Source organism: Canis lupus, chromosome 4 (genome assembly GCF_048164855.1).
Source record: "Canis lupus baileyi chromosome 4, mCanLup2.hap1, whole genome shotgun sequence".
Classification (NCBI taxonomy): domain Eukaryota; kingdom Metazoa; phylum Chordata; class Mammalia; order Carnivora; family Canidae; genus Canis; species Canis lupus.
The window spans coordinates 7,504,268-7,524,004 of record NC_132841.1 but is presented as its reverse complement, the minus strand read 5'-3'; the positions used below and the strand labels follow the sequence as shown (position 1 = coordinate 7,524,004).

Here is a 19,737-nt window from a genome sequence, read left to right as displayed (position 1 = left end):
AACATCGTTCCTCCAGGTAGCCTGCATAAGTCTGTGCACATGCTTTGAGCCAACAAAACCCCAAGCTGCTATGTTCTATCCTGCATAAATCACAGGCATACATAGACTTCCTGATTTTCAGGGTTAGTGTTTTTGCATTTCTCCACTTACTGGCCATTCATTTGATTTCCAAATTATTTGAGATTTATCAGCAGTCTAGGAGAATCCCACTGGGGACTTGGATAAATACACTGTGGCTTGCTGGAGACCTGACGCTGGCAGCTGACCACTGATCTCTGTCCCCAAACCCTCTCCTTCCTGATGCTGGCCAGCATTGGCCTGTACTTCCTCAGGCTTCCTTGAGCCTCACTTTGAGGCTACCTTGAGCAGAGATAACTGGATTCCACTTTCCTTTTTGTGCTGCTGCAGTGTGAACCTGGTTTCACTGCGAGTTTCCTGCAGCCAACTCCTGCCTCGTGGAGACTGACACAGAAAGAGAAGTTCCCCAGCTGACTAAAAGGGAGACCAGCCAGAGTGGGAGAGTACAGAGGAGCAGTGCCTAGCAGGGAGGGAAAGAGGAGAGAAAGAGAGGGTACATGAAGGGAATAACAACAGAGGGAATCATTAATAAGGCAGGCTTCTAACAGGCTATTTTTTTAAACATCATCTCTAAGCCACTTCTTTGGCACTCAGAATGTACTTTCCCATGGAAGCATCATAGCAAATGAGTCTGCTACCCAGCTAACACTAACTCAGTTCATGCCTCAAACAATTTTAGTTGCTGTGAATTAAAGAGACTTTGCAGGGTTTTCCCAGGTGTCTAACATCTGATCTTAGCATCTTCTTTTGTAGGGTAGAAAAGAGGGGAAGTAAGGAATATATTCTTCTTCCCAGAACTATGGCATCTTCTCATTACACATGCAAAGAGGAGACCTTCCCAAAGACCCGAGCACAGCCTTTGTGTTTTGATATCAAACAATGCGCCCATCGTGCCACAAAGGATTTTTACATAGATTCCTGGGTTTGATTTTGACATTCTGGGAACAAGTCGTTCCCAGACAGGTACTATCACCTGTTGACAAAAATGTCAAAACCATAGAACATAAAGATCCAAATTGGAAAGGCCCACCAACCACCTAGCACAGTGGATGAAATGAGACACAAAGCAAGATACAAAATGATTGAATTTCAGAATTCTGAGAGGAGTATGCACTTAATGAATACATTCTGCCTGCCAAGACCATGCCAATACTCTACAATTATTATCTTGATTAATTTCACCCCCCCCCCTCAGCAAATCTTTCTTATAGGAACTCCCAATTATAAATGACAAAAATGAATTATTATGGTTAAGCATAATTAATTTGTGACAAAGCCAAAGTTTCAGTCCATTCTCTGGGCCATGGCACTTTAATTCCTTCCTTAGCTTTCCAAAAGCTTCCTGCAAGGAAAAATCTGGTTATATACAAAGGACCAGGGGGTTGGAAAGGCATCAGACTTCTCAAAGGCAGCAGTGGAAGCTGGAAGACAATGGGACATTACCTTAGAATCCTTACGGAAGTGTTTACATCCTTAGTTGCTACACAAAACAAACTATCCATTACATGCAAAGTAGAATGGAAATACTTTCAGATATACAAAGTCTCCAAAAGTTTCCTTCCCACCCATCCTTTCCTTGGAGTGATCCTGAGGATGTGCTTCATTCACAAAGAGGGAGTAAACAAAGGACAACTGGAGCAGGTTCCAGAAGGGAGTCTGGGGAGGATGGGACCAATGGATGACCTAATAGATTTGCCTGTATGAAAAGCTGACCTGAGAGATATTTCCCATAGATACTGGAAAGACTAGCAAATCAAAAACAGAAATCTGAACAAGAAAGCAAAAGTAATCATGATATACTACTGGACTAGAAGTGAACAACAATTAGACTTAATAGAAAAAAATCCTGAGTATTTGTTCAAAGAATATTTAACTATATTGTGAGGAAGAAGAAAGGGAAAATGTTAATGTGTGAGGATAAAAGTGAGGAATCCTCAACATTCATAACAGGAAGTCAGTAGATAGCAAATCTGAGCTATCAAGAAATGGCAAAGATGCAGATCATGGAGAACAATTTTGGTAAATACCAAAGAAATATCTAAAGAATGGAAAGTAATTTTTAATGGACAGGGAGAATCAGACAGGGGAGAAACTTAACAAAACTCTGTTGCTTGTTACAATTTTCTCTATTTGACATTTAATCTATGTATTTCTTTGATATAACTGAAAAATACATTAGGAAAAACATGTCTCAGAACTATGTCTCTGACATGTAGGAGCCAGTCTATCTGCAAATCAACAGGCAAGATTTGCCAACAAGCAAAGCAAATCACATTTAAAAATGACAAAATCAGCCTGTGTCTCTGCCTCTCTCTCTCTCTGTGACTATCATAAATAAATAAAAAATTTAAAAATGACAAAATCAGGACTCATTTGTAAATTATTTTTGTGGTAGTGATTTTTTTTAAATTACAATTTTGATGAGATTCTCAATCAGTATTTTTTATAATTTCTATAATCTTTTATCCATTTATTGTAGTACATCCAAAAATTATAGCTTAAGCTTTTTTAGCAGGCATTTATATTTTTACAGAGGAATGAGCCTGTTTGTGTATATTTCACAATACACATATATACCTGAGTCCTTCAAACCAGCTTTTATCTTACAAGGCTTTTTCTGCCCACATCAGCCTATAGGAACGTCTTCTCTAATCAACTGATCACTCATCTGTTCGTCCAACCAATATCATTGAACACCTACTGTGCACCAGACCTTAATTCAACATTTAATCCTAAAAATTCATAATTTTCCATTTTATATGCATATCCAACCAGTTGGAAAACTTACTCACTGAACATAAAATTAATTATAATCCTTACACTTAGGGTCTGCACTTTCTACCTCCTTGTATTTCATGTAAGGATGAACATGGTGCTGGCCCCACATCACTATGTGTGTAGCAGTCATGGCTCTTCCATTCTGGCATAGCCAGAGTGTTTGCTTAATAGGTCGGAAACTTTTTGATAACAGAAACCACATCTTAGCCATCCTATTTCACTGGTTTAAAGGCTACATATCATGTAGGAACTCAGTAATTCTTTTTTTTAATAAATAGGATATTCATAAGCATTCTCCAAATGAATAAATTACAAGTGAATGTCAATAATGGAATTATTCTTTAACTCAGTCTTTTCTAATCTCATTAAAACCCACTTTTATGGTAAGAGTAAGGTCACTGAATTGGAACACTTTGATTTTTCTTAAGCTCTTAAGAGCCAAAAATAATAATATGGAAATTTCTTCTCTGAGGACCATGTGAAAATATGACCCAACTCCATTAGTCCTTTTCAGAATGATATAATTCCTTTTGAAAGTTCTTAAATAAAACATATTTTCTTTTTTTGTGTGTGTGGGGGGGATGTTTTAGTTTTATTTTAATTTCAGCTAACACACAGTGTTACATTCGTTTCAGGTGTACAATGTAGTGATTCAGCACTCCCATACATTACCCAGTGCTCATCACAAGTGCCCTTCTTAATTACCATCACATATTTCATCTGTCCACCCATCCGCCTTCTCTGTGGCAACCATCAGTGTGTTCTCCATAATTAAGAGCCTGTTTCTTTATTCGTCCCTCTCTTTTTCCCCTTTGCTCATTCGTTTTTTTTCCTAAATTCCACATATGAGTGAAATCATACAGTATTTTGTCTTTCTCTGACTGATTTATTTCACTTAGCATTATACTCTCTAGATCCATCTGTGTCATTGCAAAAGGCAAGAGTTCATTCTTTTTTATGGCTGAATAGTATTTCATTACACATCTATACACATCTTTATCCATTCATCAGTCAATGCACAGTCAGTCGGCTTCTGTATCCTGGCTATTATAAATAATGCTGCTATAAACATAGGGATACATGTATCTCTTTGAATGAGTGTTTTTGTATTTTTTGAGTAAATAGCCAGTAGTGTGATTACTGGATCATAAGGTAGTTCTCTTTTTAGCTTTATGAGGAAGCTCCATACTGTTTTCCACAGTGGCACCTGTTTGCAATCTCACGAACAGTGCAAGATGGTTCCCCTTTGTCCTCATCCTCACCACGTGTTGTTTCATGTGTTGTGGAGTTTAGCCTTTCTGATAGGTGTGAGGTGATATCTCATTGTGGTTTTAATTTGATTTCCCTGATGATGAGTGATGTTGAAAATCTTTTCATGTGTCTGTTGGCCATCTGGATGTCTTCCTTAGAAAAATATCTTCATATCTTCTGCCCATTTTTAATCATATTATTTGTTTTTTTGGGTGTTGAGTTTTATAAGTTCTTTACATACTTTGGATACTAACCCTTTATCAGATATGTCATTTGCAAATATTTTGTCCCATTCAGTAGATTGCATTTTAGTTTTGTTCATTGTTTCCCTCACTGTGCAAAAGCTTTTTATTTTCATGTAGTTTTTGTTTTTGTTTCTCTTGCCTAGGGGACCTATCTAGAAAAAAGTTGCTATGACAGACTCAAAGAGGTTCCTGTCTGTGTTCTCTTCTAGCATTTTTGTGACTTCAGGTCTCATATGTAAGTCTTCAATCCATTTTGAATTTACTTTTGTGTATGCTGTAAGAAAGTGTTCCAGTTTCTTTTTCTTTCTCTCCTTTCTTTCTTTCTTTCTTTCTTTCTTTCTTTCTTTCTTTCTTTCTTTCTTTCTTTCTTCCTTTCATGTTGCTGTTCAGTTTTCCCAACACCATTTGTTGAAGAGACTATTTTTTTCCCATTGGATACTCTTGCCCGCTTTCTTGAAGATTAATTGACCTTATCTCTGTGGGTTTATTTCTGGGTTTCCTATTCTATTGATCTGTGTGTCTATTTTGTGCCAGTACTGCATTTCTTTGATTACTACAGCTTTGTATTATAACTTGAAATCCAGAATTGTGATTCCTTGAGCTTTGCTCTTCTTTTCAAGGCTGCTTTGGCTATTCAGGGTCTTCTGTGGCTCCATACAAATTTTAGGATTGGGGGCACCTAGGTAGCTCAGTCAGTGAAGCATATAACTCTTGGTTTTATCTCAGGTCATGATCTTGTGGTTGTGGGATGAAGCTCTTCAGTGGCTCTGTGCTCAGCATGGAGTAGGGTTCAGATTCTCTGTCTCCCTCTCTCTCTGCCTCCCCCTGCCCCTCCCCCAGCTTGCTCATGTGCTCTTTGTCTCTCCCTCAAAAAAATAAATAAAATCTTTTAAAAGTTTTTAGGATTGTTTGTCATTGTTCTTGAAAATGCTGGTGGTATTTTGATAGGGATTGCATTAAATGCAGAGATTCCTTTGTGTGGTATAGACTTTTTTAAAGAAGAATTTATTTATTTATTTATTTATTTATTTATTTATTTATTTATTTATGAGACATGCACACACACACACACACACACAGAGAGGCAGAAATATAGGCAGAGGGAGAAGCAGGTTCCATGCAGGAAGCCCGATGTGGGACTCGATCCTGGGACTCTAGGATCATGCGCTGAGCCAAAGGCAGACTCAACTGCTGAGCCACCCAGGCATCCCTGGTATAGACATTTTAACAATATTTGTTTTTCTAATCTATAAGCATGGAATGTCTTTCCATCCCTCTGTCCTTTTGAATTTCTTTCACCAGTGTTTTACAGTTTTCAGAGTATAGGTCTTTTGCTTCTTTGATAACATTCATTTTTAGGTATTTTTTTATTTTTGGCATAATTGTGAGATTTTTTTTTAAATTTCTCTTTCTGCTGCTTCAATTTTAGTGTATAGAAATGCAACAAATTTCTACACACTGATTTTGTATAATTGCAACTTTATTTGAATTAATCAGTTCTAGCTATTTTTTGGCGGAGACTTTCCAGTTTTATTATATAGTATCATGTCCTCTGCAAATAGTGGTAATTGTACCTCTTCCTTACCTGTTTGTATATCTTTTATTTCTTTTTGTTGTCTGATTGCTGTGGCTAGGACTTCCAATACTATGTTGAATAAAAATGGTGAGAGTGGACATCCTCATCTTGTTCCTGACCTTAGGGGAAAAACTCTCAGTTCTATCTATTAAAGACAATGTTAGCTGTGGGTTTTTCATAGATGGCCTTTATTATGTTGAGTTATGTTCCCTCTAAACTTATTTTGTTGAGGTTTTTATGATGAATGGATATTGTATTTGGTCAAATGCTTTTTCTGCATCTATTGAAATGCTCATACGGTTCTTATCTTTTCTCTTATTGATGTGTTGTATTGCATTGATCAATTTGTGAATATCAAACTACCCTGGAATAAATCCCTCTTAACTATGGTGAATGAGGTTTTTCTATAGTTTATCTTTTTTCAAATTTTATTTAAATTTGCCAACACACAGTATAATACCCAATACTCATTATATCATGTGCCCTCCTTAACTCCCATCACCCAGTCATCCTATCCCCCCATCCCCTTCACCTTCTGCGACCCTCAGTTTGTTTATCAGAGTCAGAAGTTTCTCATGGTTGTCGTCCTCTCTAATTTTTCCCCACTTGGTTTCCCCCCGCCTTCCCTTGTGGTCCCTCTCATTACTTCTTATATTCCACATATGAGTGAAAATATAGGATAATTGTCTTTCTCCAACTGACTTATTTCACTCAGCACAATACCCTCCAGTTCCATCCACATCAGTGTAAGTAGTAGGTATTCATCCTATCTGATGGTTGAGTAATATTCCATTGTATATATAATCACATGTTCTTTATCTGGTGAATGATTTTTTTTTAATGTATTGTTGAATTTGGTTTGCTAGTCTTTTGTTGAGGATTTTTGCATCTATGCCCATCAGGGATATTGGCCTAGAGTTCTCTTTTTCGGTGGTGTTTTTACCTGGTTTGGTATCAGGGTAATGCTGGTTTCATAGAGTGAATTTGAAGGCTTTCCTTTCTTTTCTATTTTTAGGAATAGTTTAAGAAGAATGGCTATTAATTCTTTAAATGTTTGGGAGATTTTGCCTGTGAAGCCATCTGGTCCTAGACTTTTGTCTGCTGGGAGTTTTTTGATCACTGATTCTATTTCTTTGCTGGTTATCAGTCTGTTCAAATTCTATTTCTTCCTGTTTCAATTTTGATAGTGTATATGTTTCTAGAAATTTATTCCTTTCTTCTAGGTTGTCCAATTTACTGGTATATAGTTCTACAAAGTATTCTCTTACAATTATTTGTGTTTCTGTGGTATTGGTTGTTATGAGTCCTCTCTCACTAGTGATTTTGAGCCCTTTCTCTTTTTTTTTTCTCAATAGGTCTGGCTAGAGATTTATAAATTTTATTGATTTTTTTCCAAAGAAGCTGCTCCTGGTTTCATTGATCTGTTCTATTTTTTTTTAGATTCTATATTATTTATTTCTGCTCTAATCTTTATTCATTATTCTTTCTTTCCCTCTGCTGTCTTTAGGTTTTGTTTGTTGTCCTTTTTCTAGCCCCCTCAAGCATAAGGTTAGGTTGTTTGAGATTTTTCTTGCTTCTTGAGATAGGCCTGTATTGCTATAAACTTCCCTCTTAGAACTGTTTTTGCTGCATCCTAGAGTTTTTGGAGCATTGTGTTTTGATTTCTATTTGTTCCCATGTATATTTTAATCCTTCTTTAATTTGGTTGGCTTATTCATTGTTTAGTAACACGTTATTTAACCTCCATGTATTTGGGATCTTTCCAAATTATTTCTTATGGTTGATGTCTAGTTGCAGAGTGTTGTGGTCAGAAAAGATGCATGGTATGACTTCAACATTCTTAATTTGTTGAGGCTCATTTTGTCTGCCAATATGTGATCTATTCTGGAGAATGTTCTGTATGAACTAGAAAAGAATGTATTCTGCTGTTCTAGGATGGAATGTTCTGAATATACCACTGAATCTATCTAGTCCAGTGTGTCATTCAAAGCCATTTTTTCCTTGTAGATGTTCTGTTTTAGATGATCTGTCCACTGATGTGAGTAGGGTGTTAAAGTCTCCTACTACTAATGTATTATTACTGATTAATTCCTTTATGTTTGTTAACTGTTTTATGTATTTGGTTGCTCCTAGGTTGGGTGCTTACATATTTACAATTGTTAGATCTTCTTGTTGGAGTGTCCCCTTTGTTATGATATAGTGCCCCTCTTTGTCTCTTACTGCAGTCTTTGTCTTAAAGTCTACTTTGCTCATGTAGGTATTTCCACCATGTTTCTTTTGAGATCCATTCATGTGATAGGTATTTCTCCATCCCCTTACTTTCAATCTGCAGCTGTCTTTAGGGCCAAAATGAGTCTCTTATAGCAGCATATAGGTAGGTCTTGTTTTTTTTTTTAATCCATTCTGTTACCCTGTGTCTTTTGATTGGAGCATTTCATCCACTTAAAGTCAAAGTAATTATTGATAGATACATATTATTGCCATTAGAGACTCTCTTACAACAGAGGCCAATAAATGAAGTCATTTGTCTGGAATTACCATCATCATTCAGGATAATGGATTTATTTTCTAAAACTCTAGTTCTCCTAAACATTTGGTCTTGGAAGTTCCAAACTTAAATAATATGGTGCCATCTGTAGTGCTGTCTACTTTGTTATCTTGTTATTTTCAGCATAATTCACTTAGATTGAACAGCTTCATATTCCATTAATATGCCATCTATAGCCACCTCACCATTTGTCTGCTTAACTGTACTATGAGTGACAGAATTTTATTCTTTTAGTTCAGATATTGGTGAGACATCTTGTTGGGGCTGGAATGAGATAAAGTTTACCTAAATTAGTCTCCAAAGTAAAGAAGTCAGTTGGCTAAAAAATACATGTTTCAATTTACAGTCTGCAACTTGAGTTGTAGTCTGAATTTTATATCAAAATTTATTTTGTATATCTATATAATTTTATATGTCAAGTAAAATTACAATCAGAGGTATGCAGAAAGAAAAGTAAACTGAAAGAAATGTATACCTCAAGTTTAAATTTGTTCTAGCATATAGAGGGCTGATGATATGTAAATGAAGTGCAGTTCAGGAAACACACTTCTGTGCCCAGCACAGTAAGCAGGGGATGGCCAGCATGAACAAGCAGAAATGTTGCTCCTACTCACTTTAGAGAATATAATGGAAAGGGAGGTTCAGAGGAGCAGCCAAGAAGTTTGTCCGATCCAGGTGGTCAGGGAAGGGCTTCTAATGGGCCTGATTTTTAAACAGAGACCTGAAGGATGAATCATCTGGCCTGAGTATAGTGATGCTTGAGAAAAAGCATCACAGGCAAAGGGAAAAACAAAGAGAGGACAGAGAATAGAGTGTATTTGAGAATCTGCAAGAATGCTGAAAATTCACTGTGGTGAGTCTATTTCGACCCAAGGATTAAAGCTTTGTAGAGCTGGCATTAAACTATAGCACACTGGACTGTACAGGACCTACTGAAGTGATGTGGCCCTTCTGGGTAACAATGACTACAGCACTATGTTGTCGAAGAGCCTTGTATGGATTGCACACGACCCGCCTGCTAGACTGGGAGCAGATCAGTAGCAAACAGAGCACCTGACTGGAGTAAGATGCCCTGGGTTCTGGTTACTCACTGGCCACAGACTTGCTAGGAGCCAAGTTATGTGCCTTGACTTCTGGAACTTCTGTCTCCTCCTACATAAAGGGTGGGGTGGCATTATATAAACTCTAAAACACGGACAGCACATATGCCTCATCTTACATGCCAATTCGTGCCAGTGGCTGAGTTTTAGGATTGTTCTCAGTTAGTGATGTCTGGCATGGGATCAGAGCATTCCAGTTGTATGTTACAGACCTGCTAGCTCTGCTCTGCTCTATCTTCTTTTCCAGTTATAATATTCTGTGATGCTATGAGAAAGAAGATTTGAGCACAGTTTTCACATTAAAAAGTCTATGATTGGTCTAAACTTCCTGTGCGTGTTTTCTTGAGAGTAGGAGAAATAAAGAGTGAACTATCTAGAAGGCAGAAGGCCAGGACAAGGAGGAAGAAAACTCAGGACCTCATGATACTGAAATGAATAATAGCTTTTCAATGACTTCATACCAACATATTTTAAATATTTGGATTTTCCTTCTAACACACACAATTTTGAAATGCAATCTGTTCTTCACTCCATGCCTAATGTGTCAAATCTATTACTCTTGGCTAGATTTCAGGTGGCTTATGAACAGACAATGCAGGCAAGGGAGAAACATCCACAGAGCCTGTGCCTGAGCCCGAGCTCCCAGCCCACCTTATGGAACAGAGGCCAGCGCTGACTGATCACCTGCCCCTCAAAGAGGAGCCATCAACAAATACACTCACAGAACTTGGGCTTGAATTGTGTACTGAAAGGGTCATGCAAGTTTATTTATTTATTTATTTATTTATTTATTTATTTATTTTTTTTATTTTATTTTATTTTATTTTTTTTGTCATGCAAGTTTAAAATATCTAAGTTATTCTATTCTAAACTGGGATCCCTTAGATTCAGGGAAGGAAACAGCCACACTAACAAAATCAAACAAACAAAAAACCAAAACCAAAATGAATAAACAAAACAAACAGGTTTTGAACTAAACTAAACCAAACTAAACTAAATGTTGAATTCCGTATTTTCACTGTTGAATTTCCAGACTCTGAACTGCCATAGTAAGCTAGCTGGAGCCTAATCTGTCTTATTTTTCTTTCTCTCAATTTGACAAGTTCTCTGTGCTCAGGCCAGGGCATTTAAATGTGTAAGTATAGGTAGAGGTGCAGCTGATATGGATAGAGATATGCAGGCTCCTGAGGCAAAGCCTCACACTTCAAATCTCTACCCAAAATCAATGACACCAAAATAAGAAACCCCCAAATACTCCACTAATTTCACCAAAACATAGTCTCCCTAAAGATTTAGAAAATGAAAGGGATCGTTACCTGAACACTTACAGAGAAGCTCCATAGAAACCAATTTCCTCCAGTTGCTCTACCTGTCAACCAGCCCGCACCCATCTGGGAGGCACCTCTCTCTACAAATGAGCTATCACATGAACTAACCATTACAAATTGCATCTACTCTGAGCCCATCTTCCTTCAGGTTTTATAATACTGATAATAATTTGCATTAAAGTAGTACCTGAAATTGAAAAGAGCCTTTAAAATTATATGTACACACACACACACACTCACACACACACACATATATATATACATATATATGTCAAGCACAAATATATTAAGCTTGACCCTCAAGCTAGCCACTGGGGTTGCCAGTAAGAAGAGCAAGTCTCTGAGGGCAGAGCCATCAGGGTGGCCCTTCTCCACCTTCTAAACCTTATCCGGGCAGCAGACCCACGATGCCATATTTCTCCACTAAACAATCGACAATCTTCATGAGTTGGCTGTTTTAAATTGAGGCAGCTCCTCATACCCACCCAAAGATGTTCCTTGATGAAATGCTCTTGATAGAATTTTAAGCAATTCTTTCACTTCTTCATTTTTAAATTATTTTTCCCTTTTTCCCCTTTGTCACACTAATCTACCGAGGTTACTGCTGACCAACCTGGAGAGTCTAATACATTCCTGCAAGTCAGCAAATCTTGGCGCCACTTGTGCCTGGACATACAACTGAATATCTCCCTCTATAACAGAGATGTTACAATGGGCTCTAAAGTTATAATCAGCCCAAGCTGTTATAAACTCTAGCTGTGAACTGTGACCGATGACTTCAATGCATCTGAAAATGGGGATAAAGCAATCCTTCCTCCATCTGTTGGATCACAGAGCAGGGGAAGAGCTACCGGAGAAATTCCTGAGATTTCTTATCTAGAAGCTCTGACACTGTCTGGATCACCAGGCTATTACATGGTCGTGACCGGAAATAGCCCGGAGAACTCCTAAGGCAATCAAGTATGCATCCAGGTCTAAGAGACCATAGCCAATGACAAAGTTTAAGGGCTTAAAGGTCCTAAAGGTCCAGCAGTCTCTGCTACATTCCTGCCCACCCCACCCCCTCCAAACACTTTGTGGAGGATGGGAACCTAGTCTACTTGAGCTGGAATAGCATAATTTTCAGGTCTGCATGATATAAATTAATTTTCCACAATACTAATAACCGATTTTATAAGCCATAGTTCTAATTCACTCTATTTCAACTTTCTTGTTCTGGAACAATACTGCATACCCCAAGGTACACTCTCCTTTTTTTTCTTTATTGTGGTAAAATAGATATAATGTAACACCTGCCACTGTAACCATTCTTAGTGCATAGTTCTATGGCATCCAGTACATTCACATCAGTTGCGTACACTCTGGTTTAAAGGATGCCTACCACTACATCATTTTTTTTTTAATGAGGGATAAAGTACTGACCTCTCACTTCCCGCTGTTGATACTCTTTGTTTTTGAGAACAGGGTGTGAAATCCACATCCACGGGTGGTGCTTGCGGAGCTGGGGGAGCATGTAATGGGTCACAAGTCCCACCGAGCCCGCCAGGGCAAACAGCACAACACTGAGAAACGGCTGTGAGACAAGAGGGCAATTCAAAGTGTTTAGCCTGGCAGGAGAGGGGAGGGACGCCCATGATAATACATAACACTACTGCCCTTCCCCTCTTCCCTCCAAGCCCCATGCTGGTTTCGGGTTTCTGAAAATGTCTTCCAGCTGAAACTGACCTGTGCTGGGAGCCACCAGGTCGGGGTGGAGAGCTGGCCCCACAAGGTGCAAAGGCCAAGGAAACCTGCTCTCTAGTTTTACCGCTGTTTTTAAAGAGGTTGAGAATGACAAATGTAACCAATACACTTTCCTTGTTAGAAGGAGAGCTCCTAAGCATACAGTACTTTCATATGGAAGCAGTAACTGTTCGAGCCTCAAGCCAGAAATCCCATCTAGGGCTCTCCACTTTTTTTTTAACTGAAAATTATTTTCCAAAACTCTATTTAGCTCCAGGACCTCTTTCTGACTCCTGATAGGGTAATACCTCCTGTCCCTGCTCCTGGTACAGTGCCAGTCAGCCTGTCTTACTACCGCTGGGTTCCAGGACATGTGCTGCTGCTGCTGCTGCTCTAGCAAACTGCACAGCTCCCCAAGCACAGAAAGACAAAGGATAAAGCACTTGAACCCAGTCTGCAATGTGAACCAACTCTCATCTGGGACGCAACTCCTCACAGCACATAGATATGTCCCTTAAACCTCCTAGCTGGCTCCACTAGCCTGCCAATACCTTGGGATTCCACAACCGGCTGTGTTACTCAGGAAAGAAGGCGGTGGGGAGACTAGAAAGCCGAATGGATACGTACTCGCAAGGACAGGAACACAGTGCTGGCACTGATTGCAAATGACAGAACAGCAGCCACCGAGCAGATAACGAGATCCGATTTTAGGATATCCTTCTGTAAAGAGAGAACCAACTGTAAAAGTCTGCCCGTCTGTGTTTCTCTCAGCAACTCTGTAGTCAGCAGGAAAGTCAAGTAACAGGATACTGACTCTGGATAACACACTCTCTCAGCATATCACTTACCTGATAGGTTCCTAGGGACACACCTGGGTGGACCATAAGGGAGAACAAGGCAAAGGGTGGAGAATGGGGAATGCACACTCCAAGGTTAACCTCCACCAGCTAACCACAGTAGGAAAAAGGTTTTCTACATGTACAAGAGGCATAAGCTTCTTCTGTACAAACATAGATCACATACAAGGTCCCATGATCTCATTAATAAAGGAGGGTAAAGGGCTAATCATCTTGACTTGGTTTTAGATTTGCTTGTATGGAGGCTATTTGCCAAACAGAAGCCTCTTACACATTCACTTATTTCTTTGGACCAGAACAGATTTCACATTTTAATTCTCCAGAGTGAGTAAAGGCCACTTCCAAATAATTTAAATATATATGTGTTATGGACACAGTTGCGAAAAATGAAATGTCAGTTACTAATAATGTTTTATCACATAAAATTGCAGCGTGAGCAGGGGCTGAAAGAAAACAAAGCAAAGTTAGACCAAAGAATGTTATTTGTACTGCATTAATACTATATGGGGAATGGCCTGTTAATGCAAATCAAGCACAATACTGCTGGCTGATAGATCTAAAAGAGACACAAAGGACCATCAAATTATGTTCTTCTACAGAGGCCAGTTTGCTGCAGTACACAATTATTGAACATTTTAAGGTACCACACCCCTGAAAACTCTGAAACCATTGTTATAAATATATCAATATCTTATATTGAAAAGAATTATGCCTCTTAAATAATTGTTTTGAATGTTCTCTGCCAGAAAATTTTAGCTGTGTACATCTGTTTCCCCTGTCCTCTTCCCCCTTTTTGCTTTTCTTGTTTTTAAAATTAAAGTGCAGAGTTCTTGCAAGCCGTGCTGTTGCTGGCTTTCTGACTGAATTAATACCCAAGTAGGAAGAAATCAGGAAGACAGCTTAAATGGAGTAATAATGACCTTGAACCATCTGATGAAAATATCAACACAGCTTGGTTAACATTAACATCCAGGTAGCTCATCCAACTCTTGGTGTTGGCTCAGGTAACTGGTCATGGGATCGAGTCTCGCATTGGGCTCCATGCTCAGTGAGGAGTTGGCTTCAGGTTCTCTCTCCTTCTTCCTCCCTACCCGCTTTGTCCCTTCATCTTCCCCCCATTATGTGCACAGATTCTCTCTATATATAAATAAAATCTTTAAAAAATAATGATAATGTAGTAAAGAGATATATTCTCAACATCAATTTATCAATTATCTACTAAAGTTGTTTTACAATTCATGTATAGGTATTGAATATTGGAGGAACCATATAGCAATCAACTTCTAGATTTATTCTTAGTAATGATATGAATAATAGGGTTAAAAAGTGGTAAGAATTTCCCTGATTTTTGAGCAGGGCAAATCACTGGTTTTTAATTCTGAATCTGTAAAAATTTTGTGATTGCAGGTTTTTACCAAAAATTTACTATTAATAAATAACCAAAATTCAAGTATCTCCTTTTATTCCAAAGATTTACAGAAGGTCAGACCTTCCCAGAGCAAAGAACTGCAACTCATTGGGTCTTTAGGCTGTAAAGAGAAGTTAATTTCTCCTTCCCATTTTTCACTGGCATGGTTTTATGTCCCTTAAAAATTGCTGAATGCTTATTAAAAGGAAGATACACATTTTCCCAAATATTCTAATTTAAGATGAAGTGTTATCTATACTTGCCCATCCATCCTTGCCTGAAGGGAAAATAGTGAGCCATCAGGGCAGCTACTGTGGGGAGGAGGTTCATGTTTTTATGTTTTGTGGAAGAGGGAGAATGAGCTCTGATTATCATTATTTTTTTTCCTATAGCTGGATGACATTCAGGAATTCCACTGATTTTCGTCAGTGTCCTATGTATCCCTTGTAAATAAAACTACTGCACAGCCTTTATTTATTAAAATGTTCCTCCTGCCCATTTCATTTCTGTTTTGTACTTTTTAAACAGCTGGTATGAGCTGTTTGAGGTATGTCTGATGTACAAAACCCCTGTATATGTACATACCCCTGTTTGAGGTATGTCTGATGTACAAAACCCCTGCATATGTATAAAATGTACCACTCGATGAGTTTTGACATATGTATATCCCTCTGAAATCCATTGCCAAAGTTAGGGTAAGTAACACAGCCATCACACCCCAGAGTTTCCTCTCTTGACTTTTTCTAACCTGTGCCCCCTTCTCTACTCTGTCCATAGACAACCACTGATGATCTGCACCATCATGATGGTTTATTTCATTCCCTAGGATGTGTTATAAATGGTATCGTAGAATATATATTCTTTGATCTGGCTTCTTTCACTGAGTGTAATTATTCTGATAGTGATCCTTGTTGTTGTCTGTATGAATAGTCCATCTCTTTCATGGCTATGTAACATTCCTTTGTGAGCATATGGCATGTGCATTAGTCCATCCACCTATGAGTAGACATTTCAGTTATTTTCAATTTCTGGCAATTACAAATAAAGCTGTTATAAATATTCATGGCCATGTCTCTGGACATGTGCTTTCATTTCTCTTTGTAAATGCTTTTAGTAGGATGGTTGGATCACATGATAGGTTTATTTTTTTTTATAAATATTTTATTTATTTATTCATGAGAGATACAGAGAGAGAGAGGCAGAGACACAGGCAGAGGGAGAAGCAGGCTCCATGCAGGGAGCCTGACGTGGGACTCGATCCCAGGTCTCCAGGATCATGCCATGGGCTGAAGGCGGGGCTAAACCGCTGAGCCACCTGGGCTTCCCACATGATAGGTTTAGACTTAACTTTTTAAGAAACTGCCAGAGTTTTCCAAAGTCATTGTAACCTTTTTGCATTCTCACTGGCAGTGTATGAGAGTTCCAATTACTCCATATCCTTGCCAACACTTGGTGTAGTCAGTATTTTTTATTTTAGCCATTCCAGTGGTTGTGTAGTACAACAGTTCTCAGCCAAGGAAAATTTTACCTCCCCAGGAACATTTGGCAATGCCTGGAGATATTTTTTACTATTATTTTTCAGGGAGAAGGAGGAGTAACATTGACATCTGGTGGGCAGAGGCAAAGGATGCAGCACATAAATATCCTACAGTGCACAGGGCAGTCCCTGACAAGAGAATTAAGAGGCCCAGGAAGTCAATAGTGTGAGGTTGATAAACCTTGGTGCTGTGGTGCCTAATTATGGATTTAATTGGCATTTTCCAATGGCTAATGATGTTGACCACCATTTCACACACTTAGTTCTTAAAATACCATTTAAAAAAGAATTTTAAAATATGAAATCATTAGGGATAAATTTGACAAAAATGTATTAGACCTGTACATTGAAAACTACAAACTCTGCTGAAAGAAACTAAAGAAATACATAGAAAGATATATCATCTTCATGGATTTAAAGATTCAGTATCCTTAAGAAGTCAATTCTTACCAAACTTACCAAACTATATAGATCCAGTAGAATCCTAATCAAATCCTAACAGAACTTTTTTGTACAAATTGTCAAGCTAGTTCAAAAATTTGCTTGGGAGTGCAATGGATCTAGCAAGAGTCAACCAATTTTGGAAAGGAAGAACAAAGTTGGAGGATATGCAATATTTTATTCCAAGGCTTCTTACAAACCTGCAGGAATCAAGTACTGATGGTATTGGAGCAAAATATATATCTAGATCAAGAGAACAGAAGAAAGATCCCAGAAATAGACCAAAAAAAATATATACAGCAATGGATTTTAAGCAAGAATGCCAAGGTGAAATGACAGCTTTCCCCTAAATGAGAGAAAAGATAATTTTTTCAACAAATGGAACTGGCTATCTACAAAAAACAAAACAACAAAAAAACACCTTGACACTTCACGTCACAAGGTGCATTACAAACCTAACTTAAATTATTAAAACTCAAAGAAAGCATAAGAGGAAATCTTCATGACCTTGGGTTTGGCAAAGTTTTCGTAAATAGAACACTAAAAGTGATATTTTAAAAGGAAAAAAGTCATTAAATTGGAGTTCATGAAAATTTAAAACATTTGCTCTTCAAAATACATTGTTATAAAATGAAAAGGCAAGCCAGGGACTGAGAAAAATAAATGCGAAACATATATCCAACAAAGAACTTTTACCTGTAATATATAATGAACTTTACAAATAAAAAAAGAACTCTACAAATCAATAAGAAGTCAAACAATTCCGCCCACCCCCATTCCTAGCTGCATATGGGCAAAGTTTTGAACAGACTCTTCACCAAGCATGATGGCAAACGATAATTATTGAGCTTTTCAAGCTAGTGCTAATTAACGAAACCATAGAGCACTCTGTTAATACCGGCAAAAGTAACATCAGCAAAATAAAAAGAAAATAGCTCCTTCTTCCCCTATAGCCACCAAAAGGCTATTACTCTCCTCCAAAAAGTTTATTCCTGAAAATATTTTTTCTTACAAACATCTTTTATGCATGTGCCTTTACAAAAAGTATGAAATGCAGCAGATTTTGATAAACACATTCAGTGAAACAACAGTGTGTTTACTGATGTACAACTACTCTTCTTACAAAGGCCTCTTTCATGGGCATTGAATTGCATGCCTCAAATGCAGTACAGTGTAACAAAAATGAAAATGTTATGTTTAAAAGCAATCTTGAAAACACCTGGACCTCAGAGACTATTGTTGTGTCCTATGAAAGTAGCCTTTAATACTGTAAAACGTTTCTAATTTTGGTTTTCTTATTAAATAATTTTGCTGATTTTAATATATATTATACTCCTCTTTCTAAAAGATCTAAGTAAGTGTGAGGTTTTAGTTTTAGTTTGGTTATACAAAAGAATTATTAGTGCTACCTTCTCCCTTCACATGCTTGAAGGTTAATAACTCCAATTCTGTTGAATTACTTTATTTAAACAAGAGGTTTAGAATCTTTGCTTCATTTTGATAAATATCCTAAGCCCTAAAAGTGAACCATACAATATTAGGTGTTACAAAAATTAGAGTACAAAATATCTGAGCAAAATGCAAATTTAGAAGGTCTCTGCAATATTTTAGTATTAATTAATGTTTCCATCATAGGATAACATAATATTGCAGTGCTCTACCACACAGAGAAGAAAGGGAATATAGATCACTCATGATCGTTATATCCTGACACAAACAGTATTAGCATTTTTATGCTTTCTGGGCCAGTATTTTTGCCTGTGAATGCTGAGACATGGTTCTAGCTGTCATCACGATGTATATGGCATTATCTATACATATTTTATAAAGGTCTAATCATAGTATGCATATAATTTTATACTTTTTTCAACTGTACTTCTTTCATAAGCAATATATATACATATATTTGTATATTATTGTAAGACTTACTAATAGTGACGAACTAATTTTCCATCTTGTGATGTGGTAAACATACACACACAGATACATACAAACAGTGCTATAGTGGAAACTGGAAACCATAATTTCAGGAACGAAAGTGAATGTGCCATATTTAGTACAAGCCTTCCCTGACTGTGAGGTTATTAGGTTGTCTTCCATTTTTTAACCATGATGAATTATGCTGCAGTCATGATCTTTATGCACCTAGATCTTTTTTCATATTTGGAATTCATTCCCTAGACAAACTCTGGTAAATCAATTTATTATATTATAGGTTATGAATTGTATAATTCATATTGATAGTTGATCAGTTATGCTTTCTCAGGTGATCGTAATAATTTACACAATATATAAACAATATCTAAGAGATCTCATCTTGTCCTACTTGGCAATATTAATATTAATTTATCTTGTGCTGGTTGACTGGACAAAAAAGAATGCCATCTAGGATGCCTAGGTGGCTCAGTAAATTAAACATCTATCTCCTTTCAGCTTAGGTCATGATCTCAGGATTATGAGATGGAGCTCTGTGTTGGGCTCCGCGCTGAGCATGGAGCCTGCTTGAGATTCTCTCTCTCCCTTTCCCTCTGGCCCTAAGCCCCCTGCTCCAGTGCATGCGCATGCACTCTCTCTTAAAAAAAAAAAAAAAAAAAAGCCATCTAACTTTAATTTGCACTTCTTTCTGCATAAGTACAATAAATATAATTCTAACAATTCTAAATAGTTCGTCCTTCAATTAATATATATATATATATATATATAGGTATCATTTCATATCATTTGGCTATGGAGTTTTAAAAATTAACCTTTGAATTGTTGGTATAAAAAGGTATTTAACTTTTGTCAAATTTGCGATATTTCACCAGATCAATTTTATTGCCTTTAAATATATAGAAGTTTAAAAGTTTTATGTACTCACATCTAACT

General features: G+C 37.4%; 1 protein-coding gene across 2 annotated transcripts in view; it reads right to left on the bottom strand.

The window, feature by feature from the left end:
- PCNX2 (pecanex 2) overlaps positions 1 to 19,737 on the bottom strand; it is a 288,039-nt gene that overhangs the window by 130,455 nt on the left and 137,847 nt on the right. For both annotated transcript variants that reach the window (XM_072823047.1, XM_072823048.1), the window contains 2 exons: positions 13,254 to 13,346; positions 12,327 to 12,477 (listed from right to left, as the gene is read on the bottom strand). In XM_072823047.1, coding sequence (XP_072679148.1) covers positions 12,327 to 12,477; positions 13,254 to 13,346 — 244 coding nt within the window. The remainder of the gene's footprint in view (positions 1 to 12,326; positions 12,478 to 13,253; positions 13,347 to 19,737) is intronic.